This window comes from Haemorhous mexicanus, chromosome 4, assembly GCF_027477595.1.
Source record: "Haemorhous mexicanus isolate bHaeMex1 chromosome 4, bHaeMex1.pri, whole genome shotgun sequence".
Classification (NCBI taxonomy): domain Eukaryota; kingdom Metazoa; phylum Chordata; class Aves; order Passeriformes; family Fringillidae; genus Haemorhous; species Haemorhous mexicanus.
The window spans coordinates 27367557-27386444 of record NC_082344.1 but is presented as its reverse complement, the minus strand read 5'-3'; the positions used below and the strand labels follow the sequence as shown (position 1 = coordinate 27386444).

The 18888-nt window shown below is 41.0% G+C and overlaps 1 protein-coding gene across 4 annotated transcripts in view; it reads left to right on the top strand.

The window, feature by feature from the left end:
• EMCN (endomucin) overlaps positions 1 to 18888 on the top strand; it is a 73034-nt gene that overhangs the window by 22761 nt on the left and 31385 nt on the right. For 2 of the 4 annotated variants that reach the window (XM_059844180.1, XM_059844175.1), the window contains exons 2-4: positions 13216 to 13275; positions 15540 to 15635; positions 16034 to 16141. In XM_059844180.1, the coding sequence (XP_059700163.1) occupies positions 15590 to 15635; positions 16034 to 16141 (154 nt within the window). In that variant the 5' untranslated portion in view covers positions 13216 to 13275; positions 15540 to 15589. Of the gene's footprint in view, positions 1 to 8034; positions 8093 to 13215; positions 13276 to 15539; positions 15636 to 16033; positions 16142 to 18888 lie in introns of all 4 variants that reach the window. The other 2 variants (XM_059844177.1, XM_059844176.1) reach the window with 2 other exon arrangements.

Below are 18888 nucleotides of genomic sequence, written 5' to 3'. Positions count from 1 at the left end.
AGAGGGGCTGGAATGAATCACCCTGTGTTGGACACATGCAGGGCTGGGGTTTTAACTCCCAATTGCTGACCCCTGTTGACAGCCAGAAGTAGCTTTATCTGAGTGCTCTGTCAGTGTTGATGGCACCACAAAGAAACAAGGGAGTTCTTGGGGTTTTTTTTTTTTGAAAGGTAGGAGCAAATCTTGGCATTGAGAGTTTGGTCCAAATGCCCCTGAAGTAATTTGGAGCTGCTCCATTTCACTGTGGATCAGCCCTAAATTGTGAGTTTCCCAGCCCCTTTCCTTATTATGGGGATGCTGTGTAGCATCCCAAACCTACAGCACAGCTGAGTAATCCTGACTCCCAGGCCGATAGCTTGAGGAAAGTTCCACTGAGCCAGGACTCCTGTAGTTACTACACACATTTGCAGCTGTCTGAATGCTGCTCTTGTTGATGTAAATTAGAGGAGATGGATAGCCTTTTCTATTCCAGCTTCTGTGTTCTCCGCTCAGAAGCCCTCAAGTGTTTTAAAAATTAATTTTTAAAATTAAATACTAACTAAACTGGTTTGAGCAGTGAAAGCTTTTGAGAATGGTCTCGCCTCATTCCAGGTTATTATTCATGTTTGTTCTCTGGAAAACCAGGAAGGCACAGACGGTCAAAGTTGGATCATTGTCTCATTTCTGAAAATTTGAGAAATGTGAATAGGCTTTAGATATTACTTTCTTACGCCTTTAACTTGCTTGAGCCAAAACTTTGGATGTCTTGAGAATTTGCCTGTTGTGAAAAAAAAAAAAAATTGGTATTTGGTGCTTTCACTGTTTCTAGCGGTTTGCCAAGATTAGCTTTGTGAAAAATCAAATTATAGTGCTGGAACTTATGATAGCCTTTAATGGAATATTGAATTTTTATTCCTGTGCACATTTTTTTTGTTCTTTTTTTTTCCCCTGCTGCCACATTCCTTTCATTCATTAGATCTTTTGCATTTTGGGGCAGCTTTTGACTAACAGAGTTTAAAGGTGTATTTATTACTGGACAGAAGGAAGCTGCATGTTGTATCCCCAAACCTGAAAGCAAGTGTACTGCATTTACTGAGGATAGAAGCAGATGGCTTGATACCTGCTTGGTTATGATTTACAGCCAAAATAAATGGAAACTGAATATGAAGGGCAAGTTGCCTACAGCATTCAGTTCCATTGCTGGGAATACATAATGCTGTATAACATGGCCAAAAATTGGTTGTCTTTTCTGAAAATTTACCAGAATGTTTTCTCTTTTCTTTAGCTGACTCTTTTTATCTGTGTTCAAACCTAGAGTTCCTATTAATCTTCGCTAGTTTATAAATTAGGAAAAAAGATCTGCTGAGGTTTGGTTTGGTTTTGTGAGGTTTTTTTCCTAATAAGGAAAGTACCTCGAATTTGTATACCTCAGATGTATAAACAATCTGAGTCCTGGTACTTGAACTTTTTTTTGTTATTATTGTTGAATTATAATTTGTCCTGCAAAAGTAAAAATTGAAAATAATCTTGAAGAAACTCTTAACCTTCGGATGAGAGTACTTTTAACTGGTACTATTTGATAGCCAGACTAAGATCAACGTGTAAAATTAGTAAAATCTCATGGAAAACCATCATTTTTATTTATGGCCATTTGAAGGGGCGAGGGGAAGAGGATGGTGTTGTTTGTAATTTTTGCTGCAGCAGCTCAAGGAAGACTCATTAATGGGTTTATTTTGCAATTCTGTAAACAGAGAGACAAAGTTGGATTTGTGTGTAGCAGGTGTTATTTCCAAATACATGTCAAGAATTAAATACCTGGCTCCTTTGGAAGACAAACAACTACTTTTGCTTTCAACTAGCACTCTTAAAATGGATTTCTCTATTAAAATAGGTCTCCCTTTAAAACAGAAAGGTCAAACCCTGATTTGCACCATGTCCCGCCCTGCAAGTCACTGTCATTGTTCCAGCAGCTGGCATATCAGGTAGCAGTGCCTTGGCACTTCTCTTGTGAAAGTGGATCCTCGGATTCCCTAACAATGGCATGTGGTGTCAGCCAGACCTACCTCCCACAGGAAAAGGGGTTTGACACAATTTAATATGATGTTATCTCCCCACTGTGCCTTCTGGCCCTACCTCCCATGAGAGAAGACTGAGCTGATGATCACTTGCTGACATGATGACTTGGAATAAAATTCAGCAAGAGCGATCTGCTGGGGTATTGTAGGAAGTCCTCTGCTGCCACCCACACATGGACTAGAGGCTGGTCTGGAAGGGTCCAAATCAATTTCAAAATACTTTTTTTCTCAGCAGTCAGAGTAGCCAACAACACCTTTCAGGCCAGACTAACTAGCTGGTGCTCCAAAGGTTATGTTTTGAACTAGGAACAGGGCAAGGATTTTCTGACTGCTTTTATGAGGAAAGTGGATACTTGCCTTTGGTACAAATGCAAATTCTGTACTGTTTATCAGTAGATCAGTAGATCAGTTTTACAACAATTTTGAGTTCTTTCCTTTTTTTTTTTTTTTTTGCAATGGCAGTAATGTGCTTCTGGGTGTTAGCTGCATGTTGTAGATAGCAATGCATCTCAGGTTTCTGAAACCACAGAGCAAGTGGCACATAATTTTGCATCACAATTATCTGCTGTAACCATTCTATCTTGTCTTATCCCTCTGACAAAATGATGTGTTTTGCTGGGATGGGAGCACTACACCAGCCTTTCTGTCTGAAGATTTCTACAAGATAAGTAATCATTCTAAAAAGCACATTCAGTTTGTCTTAATGGTGTGATTTCTCAGTGTGATTGATGGTGTGATTTACTTGGCGAGAGGACTGTCAGTGTAACTTTAGGGTTAAATCAGTTAACATTATGATATTAATGAGATGTTTATTCTTCCTGCAGATTTCTTCTTTCATAATCCTTAACAGGAGATTAATGTTGGTTTTGGGCTTGAGAAATTCAGCTATTGAAGCAACAGCTGATAAGAATGGCAAAAGCTTTGGATTTTAGTTGGTCTGAGGAAAACATTGCCAGGAAATTTTCTAACCTTCTTGGCCAATTTGCATTATTTTCCTCTACAAAATACTTATTTGTTGAGGTGTCTTTCTGCTGCATATTAATTACTTGAAGTGATCAGAACCCCATATATACCTTAATTTTTTACTACTATTCCTACTTTTTCTCATGCTCAACATTGAGTCTAAGGTTTTATTTGAAATACAGTGTTGATAACCTTCTAAACATTATTATGTGGGTGCTATCTATCCCATTGGGAGAATAGCCTGAAGTCATCTTTCCTAGACAGATGAATTACTCCTCCTCATCTCAGCATGGGTTATATATCACAACAATATAGATGATGTAAATATAGATGTTTGCAAACTCATTCGAAGGTTATAGAAGCAAAAATATCACCAAACATTTCTATACAAAATGGCAAAAATAGGTGATGATTACTCTGCAAAGAAATGTGTAATTCAAATCCTTTCCACCCAAATTCCTGGTCTCATGTCCAGCAGAGAGGAGCAGCTTTTGACATGATACATAGCCAGTGCTTCCATGGCCATTCAAAGTCCACAAAAGCAATAATTTGGAGGTTTTCTTTACCCAGGAATTCTAGACACCCTGAAACTCCTGCCAATCTGTCAAACCTCATCTACCCCTAACTCCTACAGATGCTCATAAAGTCAGAAAGGTGTGGTGTGTTGAAGGAAATGTTTGGGACCAGTGTGCAATTCCTGTTGTTACTCATTCTTACAAAGGACTGTTAAAACCTCTATGTGAAAACTACTGAATTATGGAGTTTTCTGGACATCCTATAGAGTCCAGATGGAGTCTGGACATCCTCTATTTTGACTCAGATCACATAACCCTTGTAAGCTGTAGCTACACCAAAGGCTGGCTGCCCAGAAAGGCTCTTCCAGCAGAGCAATTTTAGGTTCTCTTTAGGAAGTTTTTTTTCTTATAAGAGTAGTTTATAAATATATTTGCTGTTATTCAGAAGATAGCAAATGTATTTAAGAAACTGTTGGGCTTGCAACAACTCACTAGTTTCCAACATGCCAACAGCAACAAAAAAAGGAGGACTTACTTGAGATCTATGCCAAATAACCCAGTCCTTGAGATGTGCAAGGGAAGGACACAGCACACGTACTAGAGGCAAAAAAATCCTTCCAGTGCATGGCGGTTTTTGGCTCTCTGCACATTTTATCCTGTCTAGTTCAAATGACTCCAGAGGATTCCACTACTTTTGCAAGCCATTCCCAGTGCTAATGGAGTCATGTGGCTGGCATGTCTTATTGCTCTTGAATTTAGGTGAGCTAGTGCACAATTTATCTTACTGACTTAGAGATGCTTTCTTGTAGTGCACTGTCTACTTCTTCTCTATTTGCTTTCACTTTGCACTTCCAAGAGCTGGCAGAAACTGCTGTTTCCAGATGCAAAATGCAAAGTGGGGATTGATCATTCATGGGAGGAAAGGTTGAAGAGCAGAAAGGTTTGTGTAGGGATGGAAGGCTTATTCACAATTGTAATGTAATAGCTGTAATTATCATGGGAATACAATTGCTCTAATTGCCAATAAAAGTACAAGGGATATCTATAGCTGTTCACCAGCATGGTGGGATCAGCTCCCAGCCCACCATGGTTTCCCAGTGCACTGACTGGGAGCTGGGATTTTGACAGGCCTGAGAATCCTGAATGTGGGCCACTCTGCTCCCCTAGGAAGCTGTTTTTCAGAGTGGGAGCCAGCGTGGCTAATGCAGCAGTTCCCACTGCTCTTTGATAGGATTAGTCCTCAGTGCTGACACTCTGTTTCAAGTGCTCTTTGTAGTAACTTTGTTTTTAAATGGGAATACTTCGTTACATAAAGCATGTGAGAAGAGTTTCAGTTTTGCGTCTGACCTTAGCAGTTGTATCAGATTGGTAGAAATTCAGAACAACGTGAGTTATAATCGGCTTGGCAAGATAGGGACAGGCAAGAGGAGGTCTTCATCAACTGTATGTGCCAATTAGAGAAATGAGATATTTTCGAAGTGTTCCCTTCATCCTTGCATACAGAGTAACTCCAGTGAGACTGTACTGCATCAGGGCTTGCAAAGCCCATTTGGGGCCTTCCCTTTGGGATATTCTGTACCATTTAACCTTTGTTCTAGGCAGTGTGGAAAAGATGAAGAGAGTCTCAATGGACCAGTGAGCATGGAATTGCATTAATTATAGAAGCAATTTACAGTGTTTCCACAGAGTTTTCTGACAGGAACTGCTTTTTGATGTTCCAGAGGCTTTCAGGGCTTTGTCAGGAACAGAATGGCATGGGCGGGTGTGGCTAAAATGGGTGTCTGGCCTGATCCCGGATGTTCTAAAAATAAATGCATCATAGCAGACACTGCAGTGACCCTTTCCTGAATTATACAATTAGTCATGCTGCTGGAGATGCACTAGGGTCACAAACATAGCACAGAGCTATATGACTTTCCTAGCTTCTGCAGCACATTGAAAAGGAGAGCTGCTGATTGACCCGGGCTCAGCTTCCGCTCTGGCTGCTCTGTATCTGCCCTACCCAAACGTGCTCTTTCACGGGAAACAAAAATAGGCTTGCCAGTAGCACGTTAAGGGAAAAGCATTGTAAGCATTACAATTTTCTCTCTGCATTCTGGGTGGGGGTGACTTGCACCAACACTTATTCCTTCCTGTTGCAAGGAAAGGGGCTCTCCTTTATTTCTTTTTCTTCTGCTGCTCAGCAATGCACAATATGTATGAAGCTTGCTATATAAAATTGCACCCTGTAAGGACATTTTTCAAATTTATTTAGCTTGACTAACACAAGGGGAGGGGGTGGCAGTTCATTTTCTGTACTATAATATAGTCCTTAGAAACTCCTAGCTTTTATCTTACACATGGACAAACAAATATATCATAATGAAAGGGTGACAATCTGGTGGTTTAAATAGCTTTAAAGGATTTAATTAAAACCTATGAAATACTTCTAACAGGTTTAAATAAAAAGAAGTGCAGAGCTTGGAGCCTTCATTCAAGGAAGGCTGGAGTGCTGATGAGCATGCTGAGCACCTTTTTTGTTCTATGGAGTACAAACAATGTACTCATCCCTCTGTAGTACAGAGTAATAGAGATATCCACCGACCTTCACGTGAGCAGAAGGCACACTGAGAAAACTTGTGATTAAAAGCCTTTCATAGGGAGTTTGCATTTCTTCTAAGGCAATAAAAAAACTCCGTAAAACTGGCTATTTAAGTGGCCAGATTTCTATGTCCACACATGCAGAGAGGCAAATCATGCTGTGCTTGGGTTTTTTCAAATACTCTGTGACACAGGGGCACTCATCCAACATTTCTTATTAATGTTTTGAGGAGGGGAGCCCTCACCAACCTACAGCCACGCTGGCTGAGGCTGGTCCTTGGCATCTGCCTTGTCAATATTTCTCTGTGCAGCAGGTCCCTAAGCAGGAGCTGTTTGCTGGGTGCTGTGAGCAGGCTTTGTGGGAGCCTTTTGCCTGGGGGTTGGTGATTCCCAGGAGCTCTCTACCAGTGCATAGTGTTGGGTCATGCTAGCCCCACGCCTGGGTGAGCAGGAGGAGCTCTGGGGCAGTACTGGCACCAAAGCTGCATTTCCTGCCTTCTCTCTGTTCCCTGCTGGAAAAATTGTGGCAGCTCCCTCCCTTTCCTTCCTCCCCTCCATTCTTACTGCTGGCTGCCTCCAGCCCACCCAGTTTATATTTCCTCTGCAGAAACCAAATCCCAGATTGCCCCAATTGCTGCTGCCCATTCCCATGCAATGCAGGAGGAGCCCTGGCCCTGTCTCCTTTTCCAGCTACGGGGCTTTACATTTATTCTCTCCCTTCTCTCTAATATCCATCTCTTTCAGCTGTTTTCAGGTGCTTTTGCCCTTTGTGGGGAGAGTGTTATGTGTCTCTGGCCCAGGAACTTCTCCCTGCCTTTGTGTCCTCCCCGTGCTCATGCCTGGTTTCCCCACGCTTGTGCAGCAGGCTGTCTCTGTCATGTGACACCAGCCTGCAAACCAGGACCAGCAGCTACAGAGAAGAAGCAGAAAGTTGACCTTAAGTGTAAAATCTCCCCATGTAGGATTTGTATAGTTTGTTTTTAGTTTGTTGCTGAAGAGAGACGTGACTCGAAGGAAGGTGACAGCTTGGCAAACTGGAGGTGGTTTCCCACCTCCCTAGGCAGTGGGAATCACAGGCTTCCAGCTGGCTGGCATCAGGCAGCAAAGGATGTGGCCTTTCTCCCTGCCTTATGGTTTTAACACTGCCTGTAGTATCTAAATACACCTCACAGGGATTCGCCTTAAACATGGCCAGTGTAACTCTGTTAAGGGTCTGCAATGTCCTTCCAGCTGCCAATGTGAGAATGTCACAGTGGAGAAAATCCTGAGGTGGAAACTTGTTTATGTTGCAGGAGGCTGCATTAAGAGCTTTTGCAGCAGTGCAAAAACCATTGTGAGATCAGGCTGGAAAAACACCGTGAACTCTGGCTTTGGTGATAGTGAAGTGGCAGTGACCAGCATGGGGCTGTTACTGGGGACACAGCTTTCCTTTCACCAGGGGCTGTCACAGCCTGAGTGGTTGTGTGCATGTCCTGTTACAGACACAGCTGAATGCAGGTGTGAGGCATGCCACACTGTGGGTATTGCTTAGCATACTAAAGAAATATGAAAACACAAAGGTTGTAGGGTTTTTTGAGTTTGCTTCAAATTCATGGCTTTGTTTAATTTAGTATCCTTCCACACACTTACCTGCTGTGTCAGCTGTTATCAGCTTCAGCCATTCACAGGATTACATCAGAACCTTGGTTCGCCTTTAAAATCTAATTTATGGGACTATAGAAGGAAAATCTTTAGTATGAGTCCTTATAGATTAAATGCTAGAAGCTATCAAATACTAGAAATAGTATTACTTCTGTAAGATTAATTCTTTCTGAAAAAAATATTTGGGGGAAAGGGGGGGTATTCCCTTTTTTTTCTCCCTAAAAATTTATTTCTGGAGTATTTCATTAATTTTTTTTTATTTATTTTTGATATTTGAATAGCAAGAAAGGAGTTGATGCTTCCAAACAGCACTGTTAAAATTGCACTTAAACCTCTTCTGTAAGTATATCTGTATTTTTGTTTTTGGATAATGTATGAACCTTTATACAATATGCACTACCAAAAAAAAAAATATTTTCTCAAGGTTTAGGCTAAATGGTCATGCTCTGGAAAGAAAGACAAATGAGTAGTGAAAACAGACATAGGAGAAGTGCAAGGACTGTGCTGGGCCTGGGGAAAGATTGGATAAGAGAATGCAGAGATGAAGCAGCATTTAATGAAAGAGAAAACGTAGCAGATGACAGATCTCCAAGGTAAGAGTAAACAAGTTGTTTACTTGGTGTCAGGTAGCAGCTATTTCTTGGGACCTCTGAGTTCCCAGTGCCAGATTTTCTACAAGTTTAGCTATCACTTTCTTGAAAAAGGACTTTTTTTTTTTTTTAATGAACCATGCAGTCTTTACATGGGTACTACTGGAACAGTGGTTACAGGAGGCTCTTTCATGGTCACGAGAGCTGGCAGAATTATCATGGACTAGAAAAAGATCACTATTTATTCCTGATGGTGTGAAAAAACAGAAATCAAGAAAGCAACTTTGACTTCTCCATGACTTGTGTGTAGTTGCAAAGGCCCAGGGTTGCACAAAAACCTATAATATAACATCCTAAAAGAGAGTTGGTTTAGATCAGATATAAAGAAATTTTTTACTAGAATTAGAGTAGGACTGGTTAGGGTGGTGAGGTACTGGAATAGGTTGTGTGGGGAAAGCTATGGATGCTTTTTCCCTGGAGTGTTCAAGACCAGACTGGACGAGCTCTGAGCAAACTGGTCTAGTGGACATAGATGATCTTTAAGATCTCTTCCAACCCAAACCATTCTGTGATTCTATGATAATACATAATTGACAAACATAAGATAACCACCAGTAGGTTCTGCTTTATAACCTTGAAGGAGGGAATTGTCATGTGCGAGTTTCCTAAGGACACCTCTGGTGATTGCTATAGGTAGAGCCTATAGAGCATTGGTCAGGTTTTGAGTGGGAATATATCACATCCTCATCAGCAAAATGGTGAAAACACCAGCTGCTGGCTGTTATGCCAACAGTTTGACATGGGCATTGAAATATCTGCAGAGTTTATGGTCCAAATTTCCCTTGTCCATTACCTCTCATTCAAACTGCAGTGGACATAAGTTTATTACTTTGTCTTGGCTGCAGCTCCTCACCTACTGACTGCTGTGGTTGTGCCTTCTATTAATCCTTCCCTCTCTAGGCTGAGCAAATGCAATTTTTGCAATCCTTCCTGAGAGGTCATTTTTCTCTAGACTCCTGATGATTTTTATGGTTCTCCACTAACTCCCCACCTCCAGGAATCCACATCCTTTTTCACACGCTTCTGAAGCTGGACCAAGTACTTCATCTAAATGGAAGGATTTTAACTCTGTGGTTTTGTCTATCTAGTGCAATGTCAAGTGAAAGAAATGTCAACAGGCCGTTCCAATTGTTACCTGTAACCAGAGTGACTTTTCCATAAGAATAATTTCTTTTCAAAGTAGGTATTGATGCCAAACCAGACAGAAGTTAAATTCAGTAATCCATGTAATGAATATAATAATATATATTTTGAACTATCTATTAATCTTTAAAAATGTTTTTGCTTTGGCATTCGGTTTTGTATTATCTGTTTCATGTGGTGTTTTAAACTCTGTGGTTTGTAACCTGTGGTATCCTGTAGGGTATAAACAGAAGTACTGATACAATAACATGCAATCATTCCCTTTTTTTTAATGTCTTGATTATAGCAATAACAGGCACCAAATAAACACGAGGTCAGAACCTATCTTTCCAGTGTAAAGGTAAAAATAATAAGAGAGAGAGAGAGAGCAAAAAGGTTATGAGAACTCCAAGCTCAGATCTTAGAGACTGAAGCCTACATTAAAAGCTGCAGTCTGAGGACAACTGTGGCTATCAGTCAGTCCTGTCTAAATTCAAAGACTCCTTCTGAATTTAAAAGAAGAAAGTAAGTTCAGCATTTTGGTTCATCCTTTTCAAAATCTGAAGACCAATGCTTTCATTTTAGAACAAATATATCATTTAAATCCAGCCTAGGAAAGACATTAAATGGAAATTCTGTGAACCTGAAAAAAAGCCCAAACAAGCCACAACAGTTACTCTATTTTCCATTTGGTCTTGTGGCCATGTGTCACATGTTTTTGGATCTCTTCTGAATTCTTTTGTATTTTTCCCTGTGACCCTGTCTCTAAACTTTTCTGCCCTTCTCTTCTTCCTCTCTTGTTATATTTCTCCCCATCTGGATTTCTCTTTGCCTTATTATCTGCTTTAAAACATGGTGGGTTTTGGATTTTTTTTTTTCTTTTTAGATCTTACCAGCACCAGCATTCCCTCTTTACACAGCACAGTGTTGTGTCTGAGAGCCTTTTAGCTCCATGTGTGTGTTCTGGACACAAGGATGCTGCATCATGGGTTGCCCATCCTCCTTTAGCTGGGTTTATTGCCAGCAAACACAACAAATGGCAGTGGTTTCTGTGTGGGAATAGTGGCTGAGTAGATTTTGGCTACTCCTATGTCAGAGTACATCCATGTGCTCTCATATAAAAGGGATCACTCCATTCAAATCTGCTAAAAAAAACAGGCAATTGTAACTTTACTTAGTTGTCCAACATCTGAGCCTGCAGCCAACCTGACATGAGCAGAAAAAGAAGATTTCTGTCCCTCTCTTTGTCTATCAGCCATCTCAAATGGTGATAATTAATTTCTCTATCATTTTTTGATGTCTTGCTTTTATCTCCCATAGGATTCTCCTTAGTTATAATTCAACATTGCAAATAAGAGCATAATAAGCCACCAGTTCTATCATATCTTTTAATCAAACAGTTCCCCCCACAATCCTGTCAAGGTTTAAACATTTTTGCATGATGTTTTCAACTTATTTTTAAAGTATGGTTAATTATTCATCATTTTATGAAAACAATTAATTCATAAAACTCTGTTGTACTCTGTTAATTGAATTTATCTTAGTTTATCTCTAACCTGTGATAAAATCTACAAATAGTGAGTCATAATAAAACTGTGGCTTATATTCACTTTTTTTTTAATTTTGAGGAAACCTTTGAAGAATAACATGGTTATTAAATGGAACACCTTTAAAGGATGAATAATCTAAGTATTGCAATGAGCTTCCTACGAAGTCATGCTGAGTTAGAGGAAGAGTTTTGGGAAGAGTGAGTTTGGGAACGAGCTGATTGGCCAGCTAGTAGGTTTAGCTGGCATTACAGACATGGTAGCTACTGAGATATGTTAAAACAAAGCCATCTGAAATGTAGGCACTGTTGAAAAAACATTCTGTTCTAGTGCTGTGGCCTTGTGGTGTGGGGGATTACAGGAGCTTTGTCAGCAGCACATAATGAGAATGAAGAGATGGAAAAATGCTTGCCTGTTAGGGAAATGAGATTGCTTTTAGGTCTTTCTGGATAAAACTTGTTTTCCAAGTTTTTCAAGTGTGGGCTATGAAGCATCACTCTGACTGGGTAACCACGTGGCAAGACAACCTGTATTTTAAATGCAGTGTGCACGAGTCTGTGCATGGTGTGACTGTGTCCACGTGTTCTGGGGAGTAGAGCTGGGGCAGCAGCAGGCCCACAGGGGACTCATTTAATTTTATATAGGATATGCCCATATCAAACTGGGCCAGCACGTGCTCTGACAAGGCACAGTCATGCCTCTTATGGAGGCAACAGCATATCTAGAAAAGATGCCCAAGAAAGTGAGGCTCACTGGGAAGGGGCTGAGACCCGTTAGAAACATGCAGGTGCCAGGAGGACTGATAATACACTGCTTGGAGAGGAGTTGTAAGGGCTCATCTGGTTAGACCTGAATACATTTCTGCAGAGCCCTTGCAGCTGTATTATGTTGTCTGGGGGTTTTTTTCCAGGTTAGATCTGTGGCTCTTGCAGGCTTCGGGTGGTGCTCGTGAAATTTTAATCGGAGCACAGTACGCCAAGCAAAGGGAACAAAACTGACTGTTCTGCCCTGTAGCCAAAAAAAGAGAGAATGCCAGCAGATATTACCATGAATGGAGTCACACAAGAATACTGACATGCTGTCCTGACTCAGTTTAGCATGTCTGTATTACAGCATGCTAATGCATCCTGACAGGATGTCACACTTCAAACCTGACAGCACATGGGGATTAGTCTGTGCCATTTTCCTCTCCCATTCAGTTACAGAGTTGATCTATTCCTCCACAAATGCACCCATACTTGTCTCACAGCAGTCTAAAATGGTTGAGAAATGCCTGTTTCTGAGTCAGGGCAGCTTTTTCAACCCTTTCAACACCCCCTAACTTCTTTTAGTAGAAAAATATGAACACCACAGCAATAAGACTGAAAATCTTGTTTGAAGCCAAAACACTTTTTGAGTTATGATGGTACAGCAGAGTAAGAAGAGACAGAAATTATTTTGCTTTTTGTTTGTTGAAGTTTCTTTTTTGGATTATTTATTTACTTTGTAATATTGAAGTGCCACCTACAAATGATGTTTTAAGACTGGCATCACTTATGGCAGTAAAACCCCAATAGCTGGAGCCCTGCATTGAGGGCAATGAAGAAAGTCTGTCTTTCAATGTGGTGCTTCTTGAGCCGTGTTCTGGGAATCTCCTCTTGCTCTAACATTTGGGCATCAGGGTGATGCTGAAAAGCCCTCCTGAAGTGCTTGTACTAGCCAGGGAGCTAGTACAATTTTTTTACTTCAAGGCAGGAGAAGGGCTGCTTACTCCTGTGGCCAGTTATTTTAGTCAATCCTCCACCCTGAAGACTTAGAGCAGCTGTGGTTGTATTCAAGGAGAGGAGGAGATAGCAAAAACCACTTTGTCTCCATTTCCCCTCTCCCAACTAGTCTGGGAAAAGAGCATGCAGTCCAAGGTGAGAGGCATCAGCAGATGCTTCCCATTACAGCAGTCAGGGTAAAATGAAGAGATTTAGGCTACAGCTTGAAAATGTTGGTAGCAGACTTATATGATTTGGTTGCTTCTGCTTATATGATTTGATAAGTTTCTGAACTTGATTTTCCAGGAAGGTCCATGCTGCTCTCTTCTATTATGAGTGTGTAGTACTAAATAGATCTGGAAGGTACAGAAGTGATTTGATTCTTTCTGTGTTTCTTTCAGAAGATGACATTCAAGCCACTACTGTCAAGACAACCACTTCTGCAGTAACATCAAAAGCTGGTAAGACTTCCAGTTTGCTCTTATCTGGTGTTCTGAAGATCCTGTTGTCTTTCTAGCTTTCAGCTTTTCCAGCTTTTGGGAGAAACCAGATGAATTATTTCATCCAGGGTGATCATAGAGCAATGTATTACCCCGAATCTCTTATGAAACTCTGTTGCAAAGAAAGGATTGAAGTGTCTTAGTATGGAGACATTTAATTTGAGCAGCCTGCACTTTTTGTTTCAGGTGAAAAAGGGTCTATGAATTCCTGTGCTCTCAAGGGGTGTTTCAAGTGAGAGCAGAGATTCATAAATTACCAAGGACTCCCATTTCAAGATGATTTTACAGAGAAAATACATGATTCACATGTTAAAAGTCTGTGATTCTGGTCTACATCTTTGACTGTCACATTCAGTTCTCTTTATTGTGCAGTTTTGTTATGAAAATGTATGAAAAATCAATATTTCATATTGATTTTTCATGATTGAACCATATTTCAATCATGTGAACTCCTTTATTAGTCTGAATATTGAAGACTGCTGCATTTAATGAGTTATACATATGAGAGAAGAAAACATGGACACTGTTCTATTTTTTGATAACTGGGGATACTAATGAGTCTGCTATGGAGCTGAAAGCACTGAGATTATGAAGTATACACTTGAAGTGCTAGTAATGGAGGTGGATAAGATGCAACCAGGTGAAATATGTGTATATTATGTTTGCTACAGCAAAGGTTTTGACCTATTCAAATTGTGTTGCACCTCTTTTAAAAAAAAAATCCTGATGTTTATGTCTATTTAAAAGACACTTCATAAATGTACCTCACAGTGAGTTAACTCTTTGAATGCCTCACTGAAATTTTTCTTGCAATTTTTTTCTTGAAGGGAAAGCAGTGTTGGTATTTATGCCACTATGAGAAAAGCTTTAGAAACTCAGTATGAGATTAAAACAATTTGTGAGTGTGGAACAAGGAGGCCCATTCCTTGAGGCATTGCTATTCTAGGTGAACAGCCAGAAAACTGAGAGCAGAGAAAGAAAGTATAAGTTATATTTCAAAAGTTCCAGTGTGAACATTGCATTTAGAAGTACTTGAGTCTTATGAGAGAAAATTGCATACACTGCAATGATTTATTCCTATTCTTTCACATATATCATCCACTAAAAATGCTAGAAGAGGTAGTATGTAGGTAGAGATGCTAGTCAGATGTTAGTTGAGCCTATTTAGCTGACAGTAGCACTTCCTGTTTGCATTAGATCACAGAATTGAAAGCTGAACTCATAAATTGATTGGTTATTGGGTTTATTAGTCCAGATTCCCAGGCTGTAATTTGGTAAATCCATTCCTTTGAGCAGGTGCTGGGAGGACATGGGACCTGCAGTAGGCCATCTATGCACAGCAAGATGAGGTGATTTAAACCTTGCTATTGCTTTAGTGATGTTTGGACAACTCTGCTTCCATCTCTTCATAGCAGCAATGGCTGGGAAGGGATCCCCTTAGCCTCCAAGTCTCACTCCTCTTGAAGACAGAACTAGGAGTCACCTTACAAAGGTCACTGAGTTCACCCCAAGTAATATAATTTACTAGAGAATACTATTCATATCATCCAGTGTCCTAAGCTCTACTGTACTCCAAAGAGGAGGGCCTGCTGGGTGCTCCTTTTTCCCCAGAAATCTGGGTGCACAGGAAGAAGGTCTGGGAAAGCTGGCCAATGAAGAAGACTCAAACATGTCTCAAAGCGGGCAAACACTGAAAAAATTGCCAAAACACTGGAGGAGTCTATTCCCCTTCATCTCTTTACCTGTGATCTATAAGCTGTGCTCCTGTGTGCCACTCACACTTCTTTATGGAGATTTTACATCCCTCCTCCTGCTAAGCAGGTATGCAGCAAAGTGCTGCTCAGAGGGGCAGTCCAGCAGCACACTGAACCCATCCATCCACTCCAGGCTCTGTTCCCCTCACTTCTTCCCTTGGAAGTCAAGCCAAGCATTGCTGTATAACCCCCAAAGATCATGTGCCTCTCTTTTAGGGGCTGGCTGGAAAGTACAATTGCTCCCTTTCAGTAGGCAATTATGGGTTGTTCACCCACCAAACCTCCCCTCTGAAACCAACCATATGTACTTTGAATCCTCTTTCAAAATGTGTGGGTAATACAGCTCTGTGAGGGCCAGCCTTTAAACAGAAATTCACTGCCTTGGTAAGAGAACACAGCTAGACCAATGTGATATTTATTCAGGCATGATAAAATAAATCCATAATGATGTGAATGCCTTTCTTGCAAAAGGGGAATCTGTGACTACAGGAAGTTCACAAGCAACAACACTGGCAACACCAATGCCGACAATATCTGCAGGAGCTGCAAATGAAACCATCCCAAGCAGTAAGTGAAAATCTCTGAGTTAATTGATGCTGTTCTAGTGGTCACAGAGGAAATTAGGCAGCAGTGCTTCTTGGCTTGGGAATTTGTGTTACAGGGAGTGTACTCTTTGGTGAAGCCTTACAGGTGTGTGCAGGAAATCCCTTCTGGTCAGGCCTAAAAGCAGCTCCAAGCTGCTCCTTCCAACTGCATTGTCACAGGCTTGTCTGCAGTGGGATGACCCACCTATGGGACAGGGAGTGGCTTTCCCTGCTGTCAGTGGGGCCCTGCCCCTGTTGATCTTGAATTTCAATTAAATATCTTTTTGATAATTTAAAATTAGTCTCCAAGCAGGGCAGTAGGTGTGTTTTATGAGTGTTTACAAAATCAAGGAAATAAATTGAATGTCTTTCCTGTGTTAGGCTCCCCGTCTTCTTCACCTATTGCTACATCACAAACAGCACAAAGTACAACAGAACAAACACCAGCAGTGACTTCAGCAGCAAGTACAAATCTCAGCACAACAAACAGTAAGTGATGATTTCATTGAGCCATTTCTGAATCGTTCTATACTACATTTATGTAAAACTCTGCAAAAGAGTAAAAGGAGGTCAAAAAGAGTAGTTTGGTGGTAAAGGGAAGCAGACCTAGTCATCCTACCATATTATATATCTTAAATGAAGCTTGTCCTGGAACCCTCCACAAAGAATATTATACCTTTAATTTGTAATGGAGGTGATCTGAAGCCATTACACAGCGTGTTCATCTCCCTGTAACTGGGAGAGATGCATTTGGAAGGGTTTTAATTTTTTACTTTCTTCTTTGATTGTTATTTCTCAATAAGTACGAAATAAAAAAGAAATTATTTTATGTGATCAGAATGGTTTCAGAACAACTTTCCTTTGTTTCTTATTTTTATATATGTTACAACACTATGCTTATTATGTTTCATATTATTGTGAGCCATAATACTGAAAGAGATGTGGTACTAATTACTCTGCATCCATCTAAGGAGATACTTGTATTTCCCATATATCTTCAGTGTGTGTTGGCCTGGAATATCAGATTGGATTTTAGAAAAAAATAATAATAATGAAAAAAACATAAAAACAAACAAATAAACCCCCCCAAACAAACAAACAAAAAACCCACAAAACCCCCAAACAAAACCCCAACCAAACAAAAAATCAAACCCACGTATCCAGCAAGTAGTTGGGTTAATTTTAAATAGTATAATGACATCCTGAAGGAATTCAGTAAACTTAAGATGAAATTCAGTCTCCCTTGTCTATGATATGTACTGTAAGTATTTGCTCCAGTCTTCTGATGAGAGCTTTGGAACACTCCACTTTTTTATTTTTAATTGGCTTAAAAAATAAAATACTCCAGATATTTACCTCAGCAGTCAGCAATACACCAATGTACTCAGAACTGATGTTTACAGCATACTGAACTGTTACAAATTATTAGAATGTGACTTCTCTTCCCTTAGCTTCTATGTCTGAAAAGGTACTCCTATGAATCAGCCTGCATTCCTTTTTTTGAGCAAATTTTCCTTTAAAGCCACCCTTCATGGACCCAAGCCTGCCAAGCTTCCTGGAGAACTATTCCCCTTTCACTGCATGGTTTCATTTTCCACTGATGCAGCTTTCCCGCTGTGTGTTGTGTAAGGAGTGGTCTGATTGTCAGCCCAAAATCTTTGGGGTTTTGGCTTGGCATTTAAATGCCACTGTCAATGAGTCACAGAACACACACAACCTGGCCAATGCACAAGCTGCTCAAAGTGATACCAAAGGCCCCAAAAAAAATCTCTTAAAACTTGCAATTGTGGCGCTGCAGGCCTGTCAGAAGCCCACAGCATGGCACGTTGTGTTATGGATGCAATTCCTGCTCCTTTCAATTTGGCAGAGGTTCTTGGCTTGTGGCTACCAGAGCAGAAGAGCCACCTGGAACTAAACCTTGGTGACAGGTAGAGCTCCCGGCAGGGGAAGGAAAGCTAATGAGGGAAGGCATGCCTGCCAGTGCAGCTTAGCTTCAGCCTCTGCTCTGCACTGAAAAACTGCTGCTGGAGGTGTGATGGGCCTGGGCAGGGAGATTTTTTTGCTTCCTTTCCATTCTTCTTGCATTCTCTTCCCACCAGGTAGAGTTGAGTCCCTAGCTGCTTGTGTTGTGGTTTGGTTTTAAAATTCCTCATTTTAGCTAAGCCCTCTGCCCCCCTCAAACTTGTGGTAAAAAAGTGCTTGGTAAATTAACCTAAAAGCAGGGCTTTCCTGCCTCTCAGTCCCCTTTGTAAGAGAGAAAACTGGCACAGCATTTCCAGGACATTGGAAATGCCCTGCATTAAAAAAATTATATCATCTTTTAATGCAGAAGTAGTACTTCAAAATATCTGTCTGTGAAAACCAATTTTAGTGGGTTTTTTAAGATAAAATTGTGGTCTACATTTCAAGAAAAATCCTAGCCTTGGCTTCAGCAGCACGGAGTGGGATGGAGCACAAGGGGTTGGTGCTGGGACAAGGTGTGGCCCTGGGGCTCTGTGTATGACCAGCCTTGCAGAAAATCCTCAGACCCCCTGGCCACCATCCAGCTGCTGGCTGCAGCCACCCCTGAGTTCCCAGCCCAGCACGGGCACAGCAGGGTGGCCCTGGCTCCATTCCCTGCATCCTCCCAGCCCCTGCCACACCCCGGCAGCAGCACCGGGCTGCAGGAGCTGTGCTCCCTGAAGCCAGTGCAGGCATAGCAACACTCCTGCTCTCAGAATGGACAGGAGGGAAAAGCTGGCTGCTGCCTCTTTCTCTTTTTCACTAGCACTCGTTTCTCCCCATTTCTGTACTGGCTGTGTGAGGCAGAAATTGGTAGTGCCTTTATGACACCTCGAAATTTACTTTTGCTACACCTGATTTTTAATAAAAAGCAGGAACCTTTGTCATTTTGTAGTGGAAGCCATCCCTTTCTCTGCTTCAATCCCTGCCAAAAGCTCCAGCAAGCGATTGCATTCACACAACTGAGATTTGACAGGGCTTCCTGTCACTGCTGCAATTTCTGTGGCTGCTGTCACCTTTTATTATAGATTCAGGAAAAGCCCCCAGTACTCCATACACTGAAATCATGCAAACATCTTTGTCCTTTATTTTTTTTTCAAGACTTCAGTATTCTTTTCCTCTACAGGCAACAAGTTCAATTTCTCCTGCTTGCCCTCCTACTCTGTTTATTGTGTTAGAAGCCAACATCAGACTGGTCTCCTTAGCCTTCTTATTTATCAATATAAGGTGTCAAA